General features: G+C 38.7%; 1 protein-coding gene across 1 annotated transcript in view; it reads left to right on the plus strand.

Annotated features, from left to right (window-relative positions):
* Vps41 (VPS41 subunit of HOPS complex) overlaps positions 1–24,336 on the plus strand; it is a 175,461-nt gene that overhangs the window by 21,899 nt on the left and 129,226 nt on the right. The window contains exons 3-4 of the mRNA XM_004840263.4: positions 12,987–13,094; positions 19,732–19,809. Coding sequence (XP_004840320.1) covers positions 12,987–13,094; positions 19,732–19,809 — 186 coding nt within the window. The remainder of the gene's footprint in view (positions 1–12,986; positions 13,095–19,731; positions 19,810–24,336) is intronic.

Consider the following 24,336-nt stretch of genomic DNA (forward strand, 5'->3'; position numbering starts at 1 on the left):
ATAGGTTTGAAAACTTTTTTTTTGGTGCTGGGGATGGAACCCAGGGCCTGGTGCATGCTAGGCAAGCACTGTACCACGGAGCTATCCCTCAGCCTAAAACATTCTTTTTAGTGATGCGATAAAGTCAAACGTCATTTGTCTTCGTTTTTTGGAAGTACTGTAGTATAAAACAAAGAGGTATAGATTAAAAATGTTACTATTTGTTCAATTTTATGTTTCGGCAATGTGATGGGAAGTTAACTCAGAGCGGAGGGAGGATGTGAGTTCTGTGGCTTAAACTTGGGGTTATGTCACACGTACTGTGATATTTTGAGTAGCTGACATTCACTAAATATTGCCAGTTATCATGCTTTCTGCTTTGCATGCATTTAATTCTTACAGAAATTCCCTGAAGCATCCACCATCATCCCCTTTCACAGAAAACGAGGTTGCTCAGGTTTTAAGTGATTGTCCAGTGTGCATGGGCTGTGGATGCTATAACTCACATATGAAAATGTTATTTTACTTTGTGACTGGCTACTTGGTTATGAATACCAGTAGGATTTTGAATAATTTTTCTTTCTCCCCCACCTTTTCTTTTTACCCTCTTTCACTTCTTCTTTCTTTCCTTTTTTTTTTTTTAATGACATTAGTGAGCTTTTTCAAGACTTTTTACCCCGAGGCCTTTTCACTGAGTTACATCCCCAGCCCTTTTTTATTTTTTGAGACAGGGTCTCACTAAATTGCCCAAGCTGGTCTTGAACTTGTGATCCTTCCGCCTCAGCTTCCCGGAGGGCTTGGGATTACAGGTGTGCACTACCGTAAATATCTTTGTCAAGATATTTAGTCATCCTAGTTCTCGTATCATGTACAGGCTCTCCTGGATTTGTTTTCCTAATTATTTGAATACTTCCTTGAAAAATATACTGTAGTGCGGGGATTTGGGCAGTGAATCTTCTGAAGCCCTGTGAAGTGTCTTTTAGGGTCATTCCACAGGGCACCAGCACTGGGAGGAGGTCATCTCTCTTGGGAGAGGGAGGGAAGATGCTGTGGAGCGAATGCAGCTGTTTGGTTCTTACCTGAGAGGGCTGGGTGCTGCTGCCTATTTGCCCAGTGAGTAAGGCAGGGAAACACGGGAGGGGACACAGAGTCTAAACAGCTTTCTGTAGCTTACCCCGTGGCTGCCCTGGCTGCCTCTGCCCTGGATGCGGGGTCCTCGGTCTCCCTGACAGGTGGTATCAGTTGCCTCCACAGTTTCCTTCTTGGGGTGTCAGTGCCTGGAATCTCTCTTTCCTCTCATTTTTATCCTGTCTTCAAGGCTGATTGCTGAGAGCTAGCTGTCTGTCTTGACAGAACTTTGTTTGATTCTTTCCTTACTCGTATAGTCTTCAGGTAAGACCATACCAACAATGATCTATTTATTACATTTTCCATTTTCTTGTCTTTCACCTCGGTTAAAACTTCTAAATTGGTTTTGACAAAAGCAGACATGATAGTTGGCACCTGTGGGTTGTTTTCTATTGATGAGAGCACTTCTCTTCCATAAGTATCATATTGGCTTTTTATTTTAAATTGTCATTCCTGGCTCTTTAATTGTAGGCTCTTTGGTAAAAAAAAATCTCTTTATTTGCTGAAAGGTCTTCTAAAATCAGAAATGAGTGTTCAGCTTTTTAATTGCTGTCTGAGTGTCTGTTACAATAGCCCTATGGCGGCTGGGGATTTAGCTCAGTGGTGCCACCACCTCCCCTGCAAGCGCAAGGACCCGAGTTCGATCCTCGGTACCAAAAAAAAAAAGCCCTATGGTTTTTCTTCTTCGACCTATAAAATGATGAAGTCAGACTTCTTAATCCACATTCTTTGTGTTCCTGCAATATTTGATCTTAATTTTCCAATTTTCCTAGGTTGGACCTGATGTATGATCTTCTATTTAGAGTTTTTACATTTAGGTTCTTAAATTGTGATGACTTATACTTTGGTGCACTCTGGGAGTTGTCCTTTCAGGGTTCTACCACTTTTTAAAAATGAATTGAGAAGAGTTTTTATATTTCCCTGTTGTGGGGCACGTTAAATAACTTAGAGACTTTCTATTCCTTTAAAGTTTTTAATAGAACTTACAGCCACACACTCTGGGCCAGGTATCTTGCTGCAGGAGATAGTACAGTGGATCCTTGACTTATAAACGCGTATTGTTTCCTGAGGAGGGCTGATTGTAATTCAAGTTGATTGTAAGTCAGTACAGCTGAGACCTGGATGTTTACCTGGGTACATGCTCTAGATAACAAGAGGCAATGAATCTTCCATTAACCTAAGTAACCCAAGTTGTTCAGTGTCAGGCCAGTCATAACTTGAAGGTCCACTGTACTTGGATAATTTTCATTTTCTCATTTTACTCATTTTGTGGTTATCTTACTCTTGTTTGTTTTTAAAAAGTGGTATCTTAATGAGCTTTTCATTACTTTGACAGCATACTTGAGACAATCAGCTTAAAGGAGGAAAGTTGTATTTTGGCTTACGATTTCAAGGTTTAAGTCTGTGACCTTGTTGTTCTGGGCCTGTGGCAGCACCTAACATCATGGTAGGAGCTTGTGGTGGAGGAGGTCTGTTCACTTCCTGGAAGTCAGGAAGCAAAAGAGAGACAGGCAGGAATGGGGTCTCAATATCCCCTTCAGGGTTACACCCCCAATGACCTCACTTCCAGGGGGCTCCACCTCTCTGCTGTCTCTTATTAGCAGCACAGGCTGAACAGGCCTTCAACATGTGGGCCTACGGTGTCAATATCCAAACCACAGTAAATACTAATGTTTGGACTTATTAATAACTCTGTTGTGGTTTATTCATTTTTGCATTTTCCTGTGACTCTCTGTAGTGCCACCTGCCTAGCATCAGTGTTCTCTTGGTCCTGCAGTGCCTGAGCTGGGATTTGCAAGCCACACTCTGCCCACTGAGGAAAGATGTAGAAAGATGGTGGCCTGGGTCAAAAGGTGTGGAGCGTGGAGATGGGGTCAGAGGCTGCGGGCACAGTTGCCTCCTTCTAAGAAACAGTCACCAAGGGTGGGACGGGTGTCTGCTGGGTAGAGTTGAACAGGCTCCGAGTCAGGGCCAGAGGGTTGGTGGGAGGCCTGGAGAGTGTGCTCCATCTTCTGTTCAGGTGGTTTATGTTTTCTTCACCAATGAGGGTGTGCTCTCAATTCACATTCAACAAATGTATCACTTTCTCCTTGGCTTTCTTTGGCAATTGCTTTAATTTTTTGCTGTTGTGAGTTTTTATCTTTTTCTTCATGGACGGTACTGAGAAGCTGTAAGAGGCTTTGGTGGGGCTGGCTAACAAGGTGCTTTTTGCACCTTGATTATGGAACGTGCAATAGAAACCCTTGGGAGAAATTTAAACTGAAAATGGAATTTGCAGGACTTTTATTTGCTTCTACTGCTGGAAGATGATAAGAGCTTCATTTCTATAAATTTATCTATAATTCCAATTTATATGATTTCAGAATAGCTGCTCCCTTCTGTTTGGGCCCTTCACCCCACCCCCACTCCCCCTTGCTGGGAACTAACACCTAGTTTTAAATGATCTGGGCAGTTCCTTTGGTTGATAGTCTGACTTGGAGTGTGGAAATCTTAAAGAGAATGTCTTAGAAAAGCTGCTTTCTAAACTCTGTTGGCTGTTACTACAGACGCGTGTTTTCACTGGTCTTTATTAGGCACCCACAGTTTTGTTAGGTGAAGTTCAGAACAATGAAAAGGCATAAACCCTGCTTCTACAGGTCTTGTGATCAGCGAGGGACATTGGGAAGAAAGGAAAAGAGGGTTCTGTTGGCTTTAGTGGCGGAAATTGTCCACCTGAATGGCATATCTTGAAGATTGCTGAGGTTATTCCATATGGCTGGAAGGAAATGAAAAGCTTATTTGCTTTGCTCGTTCCCCCCCCCCCCATATATTCTTATCGCTTTCCCAATATAAAGTAAATGATGAGAGTTGATCCTGTTTATGGTATGTGGCTTAGGGCAAGGGAACCTTCACCTTATTTTTTTCCTCCTCGAATTGAACATGAAATCCTGATACTACAGGGCAAAGGAGAGGCTGGGGTTTATGAAGACTGCATATCTTGTGAATCTTAAGTAGAGCTCTTCAATTATTACAGGCTCAAGTTTTTCTCACTTTTCTGGTCAAAGTGTTATGGTAAGGAAAATAGCTCTGAGAGATAAAAATCATCATTCACTAGATGTAAAATTTGAAGAGGATGTTGAACAATACCTTTAAAATGGCATTCATTTAAAAAATAAGTATGATGCATGTTTGTTTTAATAATAGCTAACAGTACTTACTTTTATTTGATATATTCTTTAATCATCTTAGCAACCCTTTAATGTGGACCCTATTATTATCCGCCTTCTACAGATGAAGAACCTGTAGTTAGGGAAGTCAACTTTTGGTGTCGTCTTCTAATTTTCATCCATATATGCACATCCATTTCTTAAGTAAACTTTGGGTCATGCAAAGCAGGTTTTATGACCTGTTTTCACCCGGGTTTATGAAAACATTTCCTTCTGTCCTAAAATCATCCTTGAAAACAGGCTTAATGTCTATGGACTATTTTATAATGTGAATTTTATTTAACCCAAGGTCTGTAACTTTGTATTTTGGGCCAGGTAATTTTTGTTCTGGATGCTGTCTTGTGCATTGTAGGTGGTTCAGTGTCATCCCTGACCGCCGACCTATGCTGGATGCCAGTAGCACCTCCCTTGCTCCCTCTCCTCCAAGCTGTGACAATAAAATGACTCTAGACATTGCCAATTGGTATTCCCAGGGGACAAAAAAAAAATCACCTCTAATCGGGAGCTGTTTACTTAGCTATATGTATTTTATGCTTTTTAAAATAAAATGTAGGTATGAGTACACTCATGGTAAGTTTTCTGTTTATTTTTAAAAAGTAGACCCATGCCATCAAGGTGACATCAGCTAATTTCAGCTCCTTTTCTATTAAAATGTTTTTCTGTTAACAGGAATATTGCTTGAAAGTTGAAAATTTAACAACATTATTTACATTCATATAAGAATGTAATTGCTTATCTGTCAGCAGTCTGATGGAAAGGCATCCTGGGAGCTTTGACCAGAGTTGTCTTATTGTAGACGAATTCCATTATCTCCATGTCACTTTCTTAAAAAGTTTGGTCACTGAGGCAGCTATAATGCCTTGTGTTATTGATGGAAGCCAGAAGTTACGCTTTCTGCTTGTTTATGTAGTTTTCTTGGTCTGTTTTGACACTTTAGAAGGATCTATAAAGCCAGCTTTCCTCCCAGATACTGTTTTTGTATAAATAAAATCTTTCTGTGATAGAACTGTAGAATACAGTAATTAATAGTTAAAACTGACCTTTTAAGAAAGTAGCATTCATTTTGTGTGTGTGTGTTGGGGTGGAGGGATGATTTGTATAATACAGGGCTAATTAACAGGTTTAGTCTTTTATTCATTTTGAGCTTCACTTTTCAGGGTCTTTTTTAAAAACTTCTTTCCTGTCATCATGGAGGTCTTCTATCCTTTTTGGAAAAGTTAAAAATCAGTGTGATATATTTGAAGCTGTCCTTTATTATGCATGTATATTTAATGGTAACATAGTTTTTAAATAGATGTATATATCCAGTAATACATAGTTTTTGTTGATTTATGTTTTCGTTCATAATACGCTATGATAGTGATTAGATTTCCTTTAAAAATATTGTGTTTTTGAGACTCAGCTTAGGTGTTTTGATTGGCTTATAGAGTATTAATTTCAGAAATGAATAATATATAGAACCAACTTTAAAAATTTTTCTGTTCTTCCTCTGTCTTTAATAGTAATTGAAAAGAAGTATTTCAGTATATCATGGGCTCCTGTAAAGTGAGTTGTTTATAAAAAGAAAATATATTAAAATGCAAATTTTCTAAAATTCAAATGTTCTGATACTGGATTTTGATAGTTATTTTTATATATTAAACAAGGTTGACTAACAATTTTGAGTATTTCATTTCTCCTTAAGATAATTAGAGTTCTAGAGAGAATATCCTAGAGGAAGAAAGCCTTTATTTTATACCTTCAAAACCATAGTTGATTATTGATTTGCTTTTTATTAACACTTGGTGTTTTTTGTTTGTTTTGTTTTGTTTTTACTGTGGAAGTTCAAACTGCATGAATGCTTTTCTTTTATTTAAACAATGAGAATTTGATGTTAGTGTTTCCTTACTGTATCTGGCTTTTGAAAACATTGGATATTTATTGAAAGGATTTGCCCCTAGTCAGATGTAGTTGATGACATGAAACCAAGTAAACCATTCATGTGATTAAAATTTCTGGTGATTCAGTTTAGGTCTTTTAGAAGGAAGCTGGCTAAGTAAAGGCCTTCTCCATAGGGTGAGAGTATGGATTCTCTAGAGCACTCAACTGGTGGTGTTTCTAGTAGCTTTTATGGGCTTTATATGATGACAACTCACCTGTTTCTTTTAATAAATCTAGCATCGTTTTATCAAAACCAACCTGAATTTTTATAAAGAAGTGGTATCCAGAAGTCAGTTTTTATTTCTATATAGATAGTAACAGAAAATGTAACACACACCTCTGACAAGTAAAATTCAAGCCTTCATTTGGACTGTAACGGGGATGTATCCTATGTAATGTACTAATATATGAAAAAGATATTGATAAAATTAAGACAATGAAAAATACAGAATACATTGGTTGTAAACACTATAAAAAGAAATTTCTTGTAGACACATTTTAAATGGCTAGGTAGAAACCAGATGCAGTATTCTAACTGGCACACAAGTCCAAGTTGGGTAATAGGACTTCTTCCATAGAAACTTATCCTATGGGAAGAAATTAACAACAGTAACAAATTACCAGTTTTCAGAAATCCTTAATTGCTTTAATTTGTTATTCCCCAAAGTAATTTTTTTCCTCTTTTAAGTGCAAAACTTGTAAGAGTGGGTTATGACATTTATTTTCAGGTAGTGTTAGGAAATTTTATAGAACAGTTTAAGGGATTTGTCTTTAATTAAAAGTGCTATACACTTAGTGAAAATCCATGTTAGTTCAGGAATTGATTGTTTTTAAAGGAAAGCTGCAAATTTTTCTTGTTTGGGTAAATGTCATTCTGTTCATATCTTGACTTAGCTGCAAGTCAGGACTTGTTCTGTTCCATCAGGTTGTCATAGTAACGCAGTTAACTGTCATCTCAACTCACACTGTTGATGGTTTTATTTGTAGCTTTGTGAGATTATTAAAATTTAACAAAAATTATTGATTTGCTTTTTATTAAGACTGAGTTGTTTACCATGGAAGTTCAAATGGCACGGAGGCGTTTTTTCCTAAGTTTTTAAAAAATTAAAGTGAAACTATATTAAATCTACTTGATTTTTAAAATTTTTTATTTAAAATGAGATATAGAGTCTGCAGCAGCAGAATAGCCTCTTTGAAATTGTATTTTTAAATCACTTTCTATTTTCTTTGTTTACTGAGAAAAAAACTTAAATATTCACCTTTCACCTCCATTTAGCATTTAACTTAACATAAAAGATACCTGTCAGAAAAGTGTGAAATGGTACATCAAGTGCCTAATATTGGATTTTTCAGTTTATTTGTGGTTTTTGATACATAGCACAAATGCTTCAGTGAACTGTGTTGTGAAAGTATTTATTTCTGTATATTTATGTGAGAAAAATTATTTAGTTTTTCACTTATAAATAAGACAGGCAAATTTTATTTACAGTAACTTTATCTAATGGTCCGTGGATGCGTGCTTTTATGCAAAATAGTCAAGAGGCTAGAATTAACTTTTCACATTGGATGCACATTTGATGTCCAGACTTGAGCAACATGTGGCATCTTATTATAAAGACCAACATTCAGGATTCAATTTGTATTTAACACATTTACTCCAGAATGCACACATCATCTTTGCCACATTTAATGTGAACTTTGTAATGATTTCTATTTCTTCCTTGTAGATACACAAGTAGAAGTGTTTATTTGCTGCATTTTGTAATTTTCTTTTTTTTAGGTTTCTTTAGACTCAGTTAATTAACTGTTTAATATTTTATATTAAAAACAGGTCAGTTTGGAGTGTACCAGCTCCTTAGGTTTGGTTGATTAGCATAAGCAATCTTTTTATAGAAATGTGAAGCTCTTTTGGATAACTGTGCTTAATACACTTTTGTTGCTAGTCTTAAAGTTGTTCTTGGGAAATTAATAGTAAGTATGTCATCTTTGATTGTAGTACTGTATTCCTAAGTAAACAGTAGCTTACATATACTTGAATTAAATTTAATAGAGCTCACCAGTAGACATGGAATAATGACTCTTTTAAAACCGAAGTTGGGCTGGGGATTTAGCTCAGTGGTTTCGCCGCCTGCTGCTCAAGTGCAAGGACCCGAGTTCGATCCCCGGTACCAAAAAAAAAAAAAAAACTGAAGTTGATTATTCTTCAAGTTTTATTGCTTCCTTGCAGCTCACCTGTATGATGGCCCCCAGTGATTTTTCCTTCCTGTTACTCTTGTCCTTGTGTCCCCTCTTCCTACACTGAATCATGGATGATCTGTATGATCAGTAGACTATTGTAGAAATGATAGTGTGTAACTTCTGAGGCTAGGCCACATGAAATAAGGCTTCATTTGGTTCTTTCTGGGGTCACTCACTCAGGGGAAAGCTACCTGCCACGTCATGAGGACACTCAGCCCTGTAGAAAGGCCCATGAGGAAGAACTGAAGCCCTCTGCATGGACCATCTTAGAAACAGATACTCTTGGAAATACACATCAGTCTTGGCTTCTGATAGATGGTTGCAACCTCATCTGACATCTTGCCTGCAGCCCTGTGAGAGAGCTCGATAGAGCCACTTAGCTGAAGTGCTCACCCACAGAAACTATGTAAAATAATATATATTTATTGTTGCTTTAAGTCAGTAGGTTTTGGCATAGTTTGTTATGCAGTAACAGACTGATAATGCTCTTGCCAAATGAGCACATTTAAAACATTTCCCATTGATCACATAGTTTGTAATTATTTGTAGGCATAGCAAGTGCAGAGGCTTCTGTTGTGCTTTGTGGATTCATTTTTATGGGAGCAAGGGGAGTGTGTTATTTGGACTTAGAGCATTCATAAGTGAACTTGATTTTTGGCTTCATCTCTACCCGCTGTGTGTCTTGAGGAAATGACTTAAAATTGGAATAATCAGTTGTTACTGAAAATCTATATAATGGGATACTTTTACTTAACTCTCACTGAGACACAATACCTGACACCTGGAAATTAAAGGAGGAGAGGCTTATTTTGGCTCATGTTTCAGTCCATGGTCTGGCTCCAAGGCAGGACGGTGTGGCATAGGGGTAGAGCAGAGGAGAGTTGCTCACCTTTTGGCAGACAGGAAGCAGAGAGTGAATAGAGGGGCTGGAGAGGGAGATAAACCCTTCCAGACCCGCCTTTTCTAACTGTACTCCACCTCCCACCAACAAGCCAGCTTTAGAGCCCCTGTCGTCCATTCTTCTTCCAAAAGCCCTGCATATGAGCTCACAAGGCTTTGGGGAACATCCAGGTATAAACCATTATGCTTCCTGTAGGTTATTTTTGAAAATAAGGATGAAATGTCTGGTTTTGCATTTCTAGCGTGGCACTTGTTAGATTCCATTCTTTCCTTAGCCCCTTCTCTTGTGAAGATGCAGTTCTTTGCCCCAGAGGTGCCATCTGTAAGCACTGACATTGCCAGTCAGGGTCCAGGCGTCCTGTCAGTCTTACACTGTTTGGTGGGCAGAGCACTTGTTACTCTACGACTCATTTTTCTTCACTTACTCTTCTTTTTATTGTGGTGCAACTCAGGTGTGATTTCCTTCATATTTATCTTGCTTGGAGTTAAAGCTACTTTGAATTTATGGGTAGGTGTCTTACAGTTTCAGAACATTCTTAGTTGTTATCTCATTAGTAGTCGCTCCTGCTCATTCCTATTTTTCATTACTTTGCTGGGACTCTAGGTTAGAAAGTAAATGTCTTTAAAAACTCTTGATTATATAATCTGTTAGACCAGTTGAAAGCATTATGTGATCTTTTAGACAATATATGTTTTTTTGTTTTTGTGGTGCTAGGGATTAAATTCAGGGGTTATACATGGTGGGCAAGCATTCTGCCATTGAGGTATATCTCCAGCCCTTTATATTTTTCAAATTTTAAAGCAGGGTCTCTCTAAATTGCCCAGGCTGGGCTTGAATTTATGATTTTCCTGCCTTGGCTTTTCAAATAGCTCTTATTATATGTGTGCACTGTCTTGCCTGACTAGACAATAGATGTCTTTAAACTATTTTAGACCTTTTCACTGTGTTCATTCTTTTCTGTATTTGTCTCATTCTTTTCTGTATTATCTGTCCATTTGTTGTCTGTGGGCTTCTCTTTATACACACACAAACACACTCATGTACATATATACAATACATTTTTTACGTGTTTTCCATCTTACTAGTCTTTTGCTTTGCTAAATTTCAATTAAATCATCTATTGAATTTTCTTTTAAAGGGAAACGGTTTATTTGGAAGAGGGCAGGAAAAAAGAAGATAGACAACTAACTCTGGAAGAGTAGGGGGCAACAGAAAGTGAATACCTCCCATGTATTAAATTCTTAATTTTAGTTACATTTTTCAGTCTTAAATTTTTCATTTGATTCTCTTGTATAGATTACAGTCATTTATTGTAAATTTCCATCTTTCTATCAGTTTTTTCTGCCATTCTGGTTTTTGCTCTAATTTTGAACATACAGTCATAGTTAAAGCCTTTTTCTGCTAGTTATAATATCTTCGTCACCTGGAGTTTGTTTTTATGGTCTCTTTTTGATTTTTGATTATTTGGTCCTATTTTGTGGCATACCTGGTAATTCATTGAACCCTGAGTATTTTAAATGAAAAATTGCAAATGCCCCAATAGCTTTCTCTTCCTTTACTAGAGAGATAGGTTGGAGGTTCTGTATGTTACTCCAATCAGAGCTTAAGTCCTGTTAATATTCGATAAGTTTTTGTGTCTCCTGTGCGCCAGGATTTCCAAGTGTGGGCCTGTGGTGTTCACCAAAACCTAGCTCCCTGATGGCTCCAGAGCTCTAGGTCTTATTTTCTCCCTGTATGAAGGCAGCTAGTGTGCACTTTTGAGGCTTCTTGTTTACCTTCTTGGCCTCAACCCCTGTGCAGCTTTAGAAATTAACAATGATCTTACAGGAAAAAATGGTAGGGTAACAAGCTCCCTCCTCTGCCTCTCTCTTCTACTGGGCTCTTGGCCCTTCAAATCTCCCTATTTGTCAGTTTGTCCTCGAAAGCACGAGAAGGGTTGCTGCTTTTCCTGCCATCAGGAGTGGCCGTTTTCCCAGCAGGGCGGGGCTTTTGAACCTCTTGTCCTCCAGCCAGGAGTGACACATGCTTCTGGGAAGACTGCATCTGTAGGGTGCTAGCTTGCCTCTCCTTGGTTTCTCTGCCACTCGAATCTTGACCCTCCTACTTGAGATGATCTCAGTAGCCCCTTGATTCCCGGGGCAGATGATGTCTATTTCATCAAACCGTCTCAGTTATTTTGGGTGGAAACATTCATGTACTCCAAGATACTTTAATATTAGCTGGAGTTTGAAAGAATTATTTTTGAAGGAAATAGCCAATGAGTAGATGATCTTAATGAACTTGGATTTTGGTATTTCCTTACATATTGATATAATAAAATCTTTTTCTGAATCCTTATCATGGTAATTTTAACAACTGTCCTTCATTATTAATGGTGGCCATTATAGTTAATATTGATTGCTAGCTTTATTTCTTCACCACAAGCATGAAGAGTATTTTATGATACTTTACCACATAGTAAAATCGAACATAAAAATTAGTAACAGCTGGGGATCTTCCCCAGAGATTTAAAAGAATCATACCACAGTGATATATGTGCATCCATGTTCATAGCAGCACAGTTTGTGATAGCTAAAACTTGGAAACAGCCCAAATGCCCATCAACTGGAGACTGGATAAAGAAAATGTGGGGTTTTTTTATAAAATGGAGTACTACTCAGCCATAAACAATGAGAAATTAGAGACATTTATAGCTAAATGGATGCACATTGGGGTGATACTCTTAAGTGAAATAAATAGGACACACATGTATAAATACCGAATAGTTTCTCTGCTATGAGAAACTGAAAGTGTAAATAAGGACTAAAATGTATAATAGGTCATGTGAAACAGGAAGAAAAGGGGCAAAGGGGAAGGAAGTGGGAAGGCTAGGGGAAAGGATAGAAGGGAATGGGATTAATATGAGAAAATGGGAAAATAGGAACAAAATCTTTGTAAATAGGGAGGAATGGAGGGGTTGAAGGGAGGGCTGGGCAAGGGTGAAAAATGAGAACCAAGAGAGACTATGTAAAGGTGCAAATTTCCAATGATGAATGTCATTATATTGTATACCTAAAATGTACCAATGATTAGAATGAATAATTGATAACGCAAAATAGGAAGAAAAGGTCCAAAGTGGTGGGGTAGTGGAAGGGGCAGGGGAAAGGAAAGAAGGGAAAGGAAAAAATGCTGAGAAATGGAAAAAATGGAAATAAAGTCTTTGTAAATAGGGAAGGGTGGAGGGGGTGAAGGGAGGGCAGGGGAAGGGGAAAAAATAAGAACCAAGATGCATTATGTAAAGGTACAATTCCCAGTGAGAAATGTAACTGTGTTGTATACCTAAAATGTACCAATAAAATAATTTAAAAAAAATAAAAAGTGACACCACAGTAAGTCTGTCTCCTCCTGTTTTCAACTTTTGAATGTATTCTGCCAATGAAGTTGATGCACCCAGTTGGCTGGAGGAGACAGAGTGCTTTTAACTATTAGCTGTGGCTGTGGTTATTGACACTGGGTGAAGGTTATTCCCCTTAATAAATGTATATTCCCCTTTGTTATTCCCCTTAACAAATGTGTTTTGAGTCTTTCAAAACAAATCCGTACTGGATGTCTTTTTGCTGTGCTTTTCATGTCAGGAAGAAGAGAGTGAAGAGGAACCCAAGCTGAAATACGAAAGGCTTTCTAATGGGGTGACTGAAATTCTTCAGAAGGATGCAGCCAGCTGCATGACAGTCCATGACAAGGTAAAGGGGGTAAGGAGGGTCCTTGCTTATGTTGTGTGTTTGTCTGTGGAGTCCTGAAGCTTTTGGTGGTGTTTTACAGTGATTGTACTTCTCCTTGGCACTCCTTCTCTCTCCTTCTTCTTACCAACAAAAAGCAAAACCACCACCCCAGATACTTTCTCTAGGTACTTAGACCTACCCACATATATACAGTGCCTCCCGAGGGTGTATCAAGTAGGATTGAGACAACAATGCGTATCATAGGGTTTTGGGGAATTCCATCACTTAATTGCTCAGATCATAAGGACTAAGTTAGGAACGTGTTAAGGTTAGAAATAGAGGGATGTCCTGTGGTATTAGAAGAAGAGATTACATTGGAGGTCTGAGAAGTCAGAACTGCTTGAAATGGTTGCTTATAGGAATGAATGAATATATTCTCCATCTGAGTCCTTGCTATATCAAGCTTCCACCACACCTGAGTCCAGGTTAGGTACCGATAGCACCCTTAGTTTATTCTTGGATCAGAAAGGTCTGTGTCATGGTTGGAATAGTGGAGGCCGTGGATCAACTACTGCTCTCTTCCCTGTGTGCCTATAAGTGCGTCTTATTCCCACCATGCAAGGCAGACTCCACCTTGGATCCTTCTGGCTTTATGCTGCTACCGACAACCTGCCTCATCCTCCCCTGGCCTCCCACCCAATCCCTCTTTGCTTCAGATTTCCACGGCAGACACATCTCTGTGCACACTCAACACTCAGATCAGATGTCCGCTCTCTGTGCTTTACCAGAAACCCCTCTGGTGAGGCTTCTGCTCTTTAGTCACAGACTCACACTGTACCCTTTGCCACCCCCCCACCCCACCCCCCACTTCAGTCCCTTTCTGTCACCCATTACAGACTGGACTTGCTGGTCTTCAGCCTCATTTAATTCCAGTGGCCTCCCTTCTTCCTGCTTTCACCTCCCTCCCCGCTGCCTGGGGTCAGACCCTGGATCTGGAGGGTCTTCACCTCCATTCCACTCTCTGTTGACCCCTTTGTCATTGAAGCCATCAAGTCCATTTTTGCACAGTCTTTGTTCTGTGATGCTATGGAGTCCTGATCTTTGACCCATTCTTTCTTTTTCCTTTATCATCTGTCTCTGTGAACTGATCAGGCATCCTTGCAGCACCAGCATGTCCTGTTGGCTTACACACCTGTCCTCCTGTTGTTCCCTCAGCCCTCACTCAGGGCTGTAATGACCAGGCACATGCTGGTTCAGTCCCCCACACCCAGGGACATTGGTCGCTAAAACTTGCTGGTACTTATTTGTCCTTCATCAGCTTCTCAGTTCCACTTCTCAGTCATTATCTCTTTGCTAAGAAAACTGAAACCAGGAGGCTGGATCAGCCTGTTCCTGACCCCTTCCTTTCCTGCCCCATGAATCACGCACATCCTCTCTAGGTGCTTTTCTTCCTCCAGCTCCAGCATCTTTCCCTCGCTTTTGTTCTTCATTCATCTCATATCCTCCCTTCTCTCCTTGAGATATTTGCCACATCATGGAACCTAGCTAGTTTCTGTCTCTCTAGATTTGCCTGTTTCAGATACTTAAGATAAATGCAGTCATACATTATTCAGTCTCTGTGTATGGCTTCTTTTGTGTAGTGTGCTTTTGAGGTTCATCATTATGTAGCATGTGGCAGCACTTCATATCTGTTTGTTGCAGATTAGTGTTCCACTGTGTGGATAAACTCTGTGTTGTCTCTCCATTCACCAGTTGATGGACTTTTTCTTTGCAGGACTGGGGATTGAACCTAGGGCCTTCTCACTGAGCTACATCCTCCAGCGTTTTTTAATTTTAATTTTTAAATTTTGAGACAGAGCCTTGCTCTGAATTGCCTGGATAGAACTCAGACTTACAGTGCTGGAATGGCGGGTGTGTGTCACCACTCTGGGGTCCCTTTGGTGATTTTGAAGATTTTCAGTTGTGGACCTGACCTCTGCTCAAACAGTCTGTATCATGATACCATCTTCTTCTTACTTCCTTGGTAATTTCGTATATTCCCTTCTCTTTCTTTCACTTTCCTTCACCTCTGCCGTGCGCTTACATGTGTACCCCAAGGTTTGGTCCATCACCCACATTTCTTCCTGCTTTGTACTCTTTCTTTGTTTTACATCTCTTGCTGTCTGTAGTCTCCTGCACTTTGATCCTCACCAGAATAGCACGCATAGTCATCTAGCAGCCTCCTAAACATCTCTCCTTTCTGTTCGGAGCCTCAGCATGTCCATAACAAACTCATCCTTTCCTTCTAAACTTACGGCTACCTTTTGTTCTTGCTTCCATCTTCTTTGTCATCTAAACCAAGGGTGACTCTCGCTCCCCTTCCTCACAGCCATTTTCCTCTGTCTAGCACAAGCCCTCATCAGCTTGTGTCTGCACGTGGCAAACAGGAATCTCTTGGACCTCTCTTGTTTTCCTTTTTAAACCCATCTGCCTCCTGCCTCCCAGGACGATCTATTGAAAATAGACTTTCATATCTATATGATTGTCATCACCTGCTAAATAAAGCCTGAGTTCCTTAATGCCGGGTGGAAGGCCCTCTGTGAGCTTGCCCCCAGTGCGTAATCAGTCTTGTGCCTCTCACGTCTGCTCTGTGTGCGAAACTATGGTGGCAGCAGTTGGCTGACTTTACTCATGACACCCACTCTGCTTGAGTTCTGGTCCTAGCTCACCTGCTTCAGTCTGCTCCCACTTGAGCCTTCACCTTGTTAGTTCTGCCATTTCTTTCGTCTCCTTGGAACCAGTGTACGTGCACTGAACTCAGCTATTTCCCTTCAGATTTGCTTTCACAGCAGCTCATTGAGAACACTTGCACCAAAGTACCTCCCAGAAATTCTGATCTGATCATGTTGTCTTCCGTCTTAAAATTCTTTACAGGCTTCTTGATGGCTCAGTGATTTGAACCAACCCTCCCTGCTTTCCTCTCCTTTCCTCCCTTTTCATCTCTCCATAAATACTTAAATCCTGCTTATTTACCAGCCTTTCCATCCTCATCACCTGCCTCATGGGCACAGATCACATACTTCATCCATGTGAAACTGCGTATAATTTCTTGACTTTGTCCTGCTTTGTCTGGAACTCTGAGCCACTGAGCAGGCTGGATCCATTCTGCCTAAAATGGTTTTCACCAGCAGCCTGCCCCACTGCTTCTGTTTTCTAATTCCTCTTCACCTGTCAGCATTGATGACACTGCAAATGTTCCCTAGGGTCTCATAGGTACTTCCATGTTAAGCCTACTCTTTACATTTAATTTCTTCTTCTTCTTTTTTTTTTTTTTTTGGTACCAGGGATTGAACTCAGGACCTTGCGCTTGCGAGGCAGGCGACCGCACCACTGAGCTAAATCCGTGGCCCTCTTTACATTTAATTTCAGTGAATCAATTTTTTATACCTATGTCCCTCCTATACCATAGCCTTTAAGTCACTTTATTCATTGTCTAAGCACATTATAGTACTTTTTTATGTGTTTGTTGAATGAACAGTTGAAAGAATAAAGTGAAGAACAAAGTTTGGGACTTTATTAAACCCCGTCTTTAAACCAGCTCAGTCAGAGTGCCCGATACTTGGGAACAGGAACCATTGCTGAGAACATGTATATGTGCTGCCCAAGCAAGCACTCGAGAACACGTGCTCTTAATCTGAAGTCAACCTTTCTGTTAAGTCAATTCTGATACAGTTAAGACTATCTCAGGGTTTTTTTTCAGTAATTTTATTGGTACATTTTAGGTATACAGTATGCCAACATTCATTGTTGGGAATTTGTACTTTCACATAATGTATCTTGGTTCTTATTTTTTTTCCCTATTCCTCTGCCCTCTGTTCAACCCCTCCACCCCTCCATATTTACAAAGAGTTTGTTTCCATTTTTTCCTTTTCTCATATTTGTTTGTTTGTTTGTTTGTTTATTTGTATGTGTGTGTGTGGTGCCAGGGACCAAACCCATGGCCTTGCATACGCTAGGCAAGTGCTATACTACTGAGCAAAACCTCAGCCTTATATTTCAGTTTTTAATTCCAGCCTTAACTCTGCCACTCTTTGGCTGTTTCTAGGGAACAGAGAATTCATCTCTTTGGAGAGTGTCTTTCCCTAAGTGTAATTGGAGACGCTCTCAGTTTTGGCGTTTTGAATACCACAAACCACTCGGAGAAACATAGATGGTCTTAGGGAACTGACTGCATTCCTGGTCCCAAGATGGCCACTTCTTGTTTCCTTGGTGATGCTCACAGGATGTCATCAGCAGTCCTTGACACTCACCCCCAGCAGGTCCAGGTGTGCAAAGAGAAAGCAGTGTGCTTAGTGGGTTCAGCAGGATGGGGTGCTTCATGCGGTACAGCAGTACCTCAGTTGTCGAAGTCAGTTTGTTCCAAATTCATGTTCGAACACTGAAATGTTCAGTTCAAGAACTGAACATATTTTTCCCAAAAGAAATAAGTAATGGAAAACCAAATAATTGGTTCTGAGGCCTAAAAATTACACTTAAAAGTTCATTTTTCCTGGACTTCAAATTTTGCTTCAATTTCTTTCTTTAACCTTATCGTGGTTCTTACAGTTTTCTTCTTGGCTTTACTGCTGTTACCATTAGCTTTCTTTGGAGCCATGGTTACAATACTTTATGCAAATAAAGTACCAAAAAAGCACAATGACGAATCTTTTAATGCACTAACACAAGCACTAATATGTTATCTGGGCGAGAGTGGTGCTTAGACTGAACTTTTATTTTGGAGAATATATAGTTCTTTATTTCTAAAAGGGAGTAGCAATAATTTATCTTATTCAGATTATTAAATGTTCCTAAACAAACAGCTTGTCATAAAAATCGCTGAGTTATTTTTCCAAAAATGTTCTAAAGTAATTGTACTTTTAGGTTGGAACTATAAAATCAAAGTAACTATTTTGTTTTTTTTCTAAAGTATTGAATGAAACTCATAGTTTTGGACAAAAAAGAAAAGGAATTAATGCTGCAGTAAAATACTTTGCACAGAACCTCTGAAGTTTTATAAAATAAAATGTGATTACAAGTTCAAAAATGGCCTTTATGGCGGTGTCAGAGAGTGACACAGTTTTAAAACATTTGAAGGATCCGAGCTTCCTTAGCTTCCTAACAAACTAGATACAGTATTTATGAGGTGAATCAATACTGCGAGACACTTGGGGTGCAGTGAGCTTTTAAGACCCATCCTTTTACCACAGAGCGCCTCTGAATGGGGTATGGTTTGTTTTTCATGTTTTATGTGTTGGTTCTCTATTCACATGTTGTCGGTGTCACTGTAGAGATAAAACTGTAACCATTTGGGTCCTCTGTTTGTGATTAGAGTGTCCTTTTGCTTTGGAGAAAACATTCCTCTTGGTTTAAACATTCAGGCTAATTTCCCCCCAGAATTACCGAATCCCCTTTCCCTCCCAGCGCCCAGCACCCTGTGCTCACCAGGCCAGCGTCTGCCCTGGATGACTAATTGTCGTGGCACCTGGTGCGCTCAGGCAGGCCTGTGCAGCGGCATCGTCATACCTAGTTATGTCTGCACACCTGATGTTTTATTAACCAGTATTGATTTTTTTACCCGAGGGACTTTCTTCTTCCTGAAAAAAGGCAACCTTGCGGGAGCGAAAGGCATTGCGGGGATGCATTTCTAATGAACCCCTTCTTTCCTTCTTTGTGACTCCTCTCATATTTTAAGTGCCTGGACTGAAATTTCATTTTAAGCAATTCCATTTTGCTAAATCCTTTTAAATTTTGCTTTTCTATAAGGTTATTTTTAAAAGATTGTGCTGCTTGACTGAAACGCTTAGTAGTGCCTGTAAATTTGACCATTTCATTATAGCTTGCAATGAAGCATGCTCACATGCAATGAAATACAGAGAATTTTGGACTGTTTGAGTAATGCTTAGAAAATAAAAAGACAGGAAAAAAATATGATATTTCAGGCAGTCCAAGTTTTTCCTGGTTTCTTTAGGGTCAGTTCGAAGAAGTAAAGAAACAGTGGGAGTTATGAACTAGTCTTATGTCATAAAGTGAATATGTAGCTCAGCAGTTATACAGTGACAGAAAAGGATTTTTTTTTGCATTAGAATATAAACATTTATACTCAATATTATATGGGAATGTTTATAGAGGTATCTAAAACTACTAGTATAAGGACATCGGAGGTTTTTCATACCTCAGTATGGCATGGATTATCTATTCAAAAAATATCTTGTTTGTGTGCATTTTTGCACTGCGCCTAGATGATAGCACAGATTTACACGTTTGTCATAAATTACGGGGAGTTTCCTAATCATTCCCTTCTGAGCTGCTTTTGAGCTCAACTGTGGACTGTTTGTGCTTTCGCGCCTGCATTTTTAATTTACTGCCTCAGTCCATCAGGCATTGTGTACAGACGCATGCACACCATTAGTTGTCAGGAGATGAGGGCCTCATGAGTCATTCTGACAGCTAGCTTGAACTACCACGATAAAACAGGCCCTCTCTGTCATTTCCCTGAAGCTGGAAACAAGCCTTCTCCAAGGAATGCATGTCTTCCGAGATACTCATTTATTCATCGAACGTCTTGACTTTGAAAATAGTTTTATTGCTAATTCTGTATTAATAGTACATTAATTATCTGACCCCTTTGTTCTTCTTACAGTTTTTGGCACTGGGCACACATTATGGCAAGGTTTATTTACTTGATGTCCAGGGAAACATCACTCAGAAGTTTGATGTAGTAAGTATATGGCATAAAATAATGTATGTGTTAAACTTTATGCTAAAAATTTGTGCTTCAGAATATTAGTTTTATCCATTGCTTTTAGTAGCATAAAGGGGATTTTTATCACTTAAATCAATGAATGCTCAATATAACTCTAAACTTTATTATATATATTAAAAATTTTAAAGGTAAACTTGTAGAGAGAGTTCTGTATTATATTTGTGTATGTATGAATAGCGATGCACACATACATTATATAGTTTAAATATAATCTATATTATACCTGTTTTGACTGGGTATCTCTGTAAACTCCATGTAAAAATCTGTGTAAATGTATTCAATTACAATTCTTTAGTTAATTATAGTCATCAACTTGACTTTAAATAGAGCATTTAGAACAATCCTATGTGTGTTCTTTTTGAATTGTAACCAATGTAGCATGTCCAGGTGAACTGTTATTACAGAAATAAATGCTGCTTTTCTTAGTGAGTGATGTTGCTAATTTACGTACTCTGGGAGTTTGTGGAACCCTTAGAGGATGAACCCCCTCATTGGGTGGCTAATGGCATTATAAGTAGGTGCCTTGTCATCCTGTTGAGATGCTGCATGTAATTGAAAATTGATGGATTGCTTTGCTGAATCAGTTTATCTCTCCTAAATATATAAAGCTAAAATATTTTATGTGACTGCTTTGATGCTTTGAATCTTAGGGCATTATGTTGATCAAAAGCAAAGAATCAGATGTTTATGATTTTTAGTTGGGATTTGAAACCGAGGATGAAGGGAATGTTGAATTTGAAGCTTGATTTTGGTGTTTAAGTTATATCTTAAAAAGTATGAAGAACTTCTGTTTTTGTGTGAATATGAGTATTTAGGTAAAAGTGATGGTTTTGGTGGCTAGATGCTACTTTTTTGAAGAAAACATTAGTGCTTGTTGAAATATCCATCAGAAGGTACTGAAGTAGTTAATAAAGGATTCTACAGTTCTAAAGCTGGCACATTGTGTGTGAAAGGGAAAAAGGTACCCTGTTTTGCTTAAAAGAAGTGGAGTCACAGAATCTTTGGGGCAGCCCAGAAAGAGAGGTTTGTGATCAGTGATACATCAGGAAAATTGTGGGTTCTTATTTCACCTTAGCAGCGCTTTCAGGAAAGGCAAGAAGAATATGCTTTTGGCCTCCCTCATCTGCTTTCTGGACGCTGGGCACCCATCTTGATGACCTAAATGTTTGGTCTTTGAATTGCCATCCATTAAAATGTGTAGCTGCTGCTGGCCCAGGGCCGTTTTTGTGGCGTTTTGCAGCCTCCTCACATTTGAAAAAGAGTGACTGTATGGGCTCTTACATTTCTTGCTCCAGTTTAATCATTCTCTGACTTTCTGCTTCTAAGTCAGTGTTTTCAGCATGTAGTGTGTAGAAGTTGCAGTGAGAGCTCCTCAGGTTTGAATCACATATTGTTGGTTCCATTGCTGAAAAACAGCTCTGTCCCTGCTCTGTCTCTGCACCTTCAGTTATATCTTCTCTGATGTCAGCGTCACTTCAGGTAACTTATAACATCCATAAATTTGCTCAAACCTTTACTTATCTTTTATTTTTTTTCCATTCCTTCCTATATGACTGAAAATTACATTCTCCCTAACTTGGCATGTTTTTGGCCATGGATGAAGATGGTTTGGTGCTATTTTATTTTTATTTGTTTGAAAAGCTTTTCATAAGGCCTTGACTACTTCTTCATGGTCATTATCATTTTACATAATGACCTTCAAGTGACAACTTTTAGATTAGTATCTTTTGAAAGAAGTCATAATCTCAGCTTCCCATCTATGATGAAATTAAAAAAAAAAACTTTCTCTTCCTGTTTCTGTTTTGTTTTTTGAGACAGGGTCTCACTCTGTAGCCCAGGCTGGCCTCAAACTTCTGGCAATCCTCCTGCTTCAGCCTCCTGAGTGTTGGGATTACAGGCATGCGCCGCCACACCCAGTGTTCTCTTCTGTTTCTGATGATGAGGTTGCTTTGTAGGCCTTTGTCTCATTCCTCCTAAAGAGGGATTCTTTTACTTCTCAAACATTATTAGGAGTTGGGTTTGTTATTGTCTTTGGATGTAATGGTTGCCATATTTAATCAAGAACTTTTCATTAGAAGCCCAGTGAGAGAAAAAAGAAAGATTTAAAAAAAAATGAACAAACATCCTTGACTTTAGTTTTAATTTCTAGGTGAGAGTAATTTAAATAAATTAAGGTGATATAAAATAATAATACCTTATTTGCATAACCTTTTATTTTCCCAGCAAATATCCTTTAAATTCATCCATTGCATTTACAGGGGGTTTTTTTGTATTAAATTCTTTTATTGGTACATTGTAGGTATACAACACAATTACATTTCTCATTGGGAATTGTACCTTTACATAATGCATCTTGGTTCTTATTTTTTCCCCATTCCTAGCCCTCCCTTCACACCCTCCACCCTTCAGCATTTACAGTTTTGATTCCAGTAATTTATGAAGCAGTATTCCCTAACCCTCATTGGTCAGTAGAGTTTTGTTTGATAGAGGTTAGGAACATCCAGGAATCACTATTTTAAAAAGGTTTCCTAGGTGATTCTGATATTTGAGTGAGGGTGAATCATTGCACCAAAAGTTGTCCAACTTAAATATGTGTAATATAAAAAAATAACTAAACAAATCTTTCTCCATGTTGAAAGATAATTCTTTTCCTATTAATATTTCAGGAGAAATGCTATTTGGCAGAATCTGCAGAAGCTGAGCACATAGCTGTCTAATGACCCAGCAGTTGTACTTCTAAGTACAGCACTCAAGAAAAATGCATGTAATGCATATGTCCACAAAAACATATAGAAGATGTTATTAGAGCTTGATCATTACAGCCCCAAACTAGGAACAACCCAAATGTTCTTCAGCAGTAAAATGGATAAATTAGGATGTGTTCTTAGCAATAAAAAAAAACTGTTGAACATGTAGCAAACATAGATGTATTTCACAGACTAAATATTAAGCTAAAAAAGCCAGACACCAGTGTGTGCTTGTATGATAACTTTACGTGATGGTCAAGAAAAGGGGAAAATTAAAATGGGGGTAAATAACAGTTTAACCTGGGAAGGCGCACGAAGAATCTTCTGGTGTACTAAAAATAAGTTGGTGGTTTCCCAGGTGTAGGCAGTACATGTATGCAAAGCATAGCACTGTGCATTAGAGATTTGTGTACTTTATTCTGTGTAAGTTGTGTCTTAGTAATGCACATTCATGTGCACAAATACCTGTACATGTTTGTGTATTTTTGGTTGCCCTTGAGCAAAGCTCAGATCATCCTTGTGTGTGGAAGCATCTCCTTCTGTTACTTACTTGTGAATCTCACCAAATTCCCTACATTGGTATCCTGTTCCAGGGTCTTTGTGGCTAGTCCTGTGGCTGTGTATTCTTCCACAGTTATATGAAAAGGCTGATAGAGAGGATTTTATGTTACATAACCAGCTGTGATTGTTCTTTTCGTAAGGATGGCAGCTAATAGAGTGGTAATATACACATACATAGATTTCAGTGTACAGTCTATAAAATAACACTCAGCATATATGTTAACTAAAATGCTGTAGCCACATGTTTTTTTAGATTCTGTCTAGGTAACAGCTTTATGTTAACTCAGACTTAATTGATGAGGTTTAATTTTACTTAATTCTTGTAGTACAATTAAAATCAGGTTAGTTTGTCATATACAGTGGCTCAGTTTGCTGAGAAATAATATATTTCACTATAGATCAAGCTATATTCTCCTGAGTAGTGGTTATCTCATTGCACACGCAGTATATAACGTTACTTCAGAATCCTCAGAGAACCTCAGATTCATTTTAAATTCCCTCGTGGTATTTATGCTCATATAATGGCATTAATAACAGTGGTTACTTTCTCTTTAATAGTCTTCATTTTCTGTAAGACTGTTGATTTAAAACTTTCTAATTAAGAGGATTTTTGAAGCAGTGATCAAATTACGGTGCCATATCTGTGTTTAATATCTTGGAGCATTAGGACACATGCTTTATTTATTCCTTTAAGTATGCTAGTGAAAGAGCAAGAATTCCACTGATCCAGCTAAATTTCTGCTGTTTACCTTTATGTGTTTTTCTTTCTTTGCTAGAAGTAGAAAATGAGGAGATTTTATTGTGGGAGGTGCCCTGGCAGGAGACATTAGATGCATACTTTAAAAATGCTTGGTCACAGCATGATGGTACATGCTTATTGATTCAGCCGCTCAGGGAGACTGAGGCAGACAGATCACAACTTCAAGCCCTTCAAGTCTGAGGGATGTAGCTCAGTGCAAAGGCCCTGGGTTCAATTCCTAGTATTGCAAAACAAAGTTGCAAAAGGAGAGATAAGAAAAAAATAAAATGAGGTCTTATTGGGCATTTTATGATCAACATCAAATTTTTGAAATTAATCTCTTGAGGAAGAGTTGAGGTGAAGATTCCATGGAACTCCAGATTGCGGTCTGTTGATATTTCTGTTTCTGGTTTTGATTCAAGATTAAACTGACGG

Source organism: Heterocephalus glaber, unplaced genomic scaffold (assembly GCF_053883595.1).
Source record: "Heterocephalus glaber isolate CG9 unplaced genomic scaffold, H.glaber_assembly_v1.0 deba00001610, whole genome shotgun sequence".
Lineage (NCBI taxonomy): Eukaryota > Metazoa > Chordata > Mammalia > Rodentia > Bathyergidae > Heterocephalus > Heterocephalus glaber.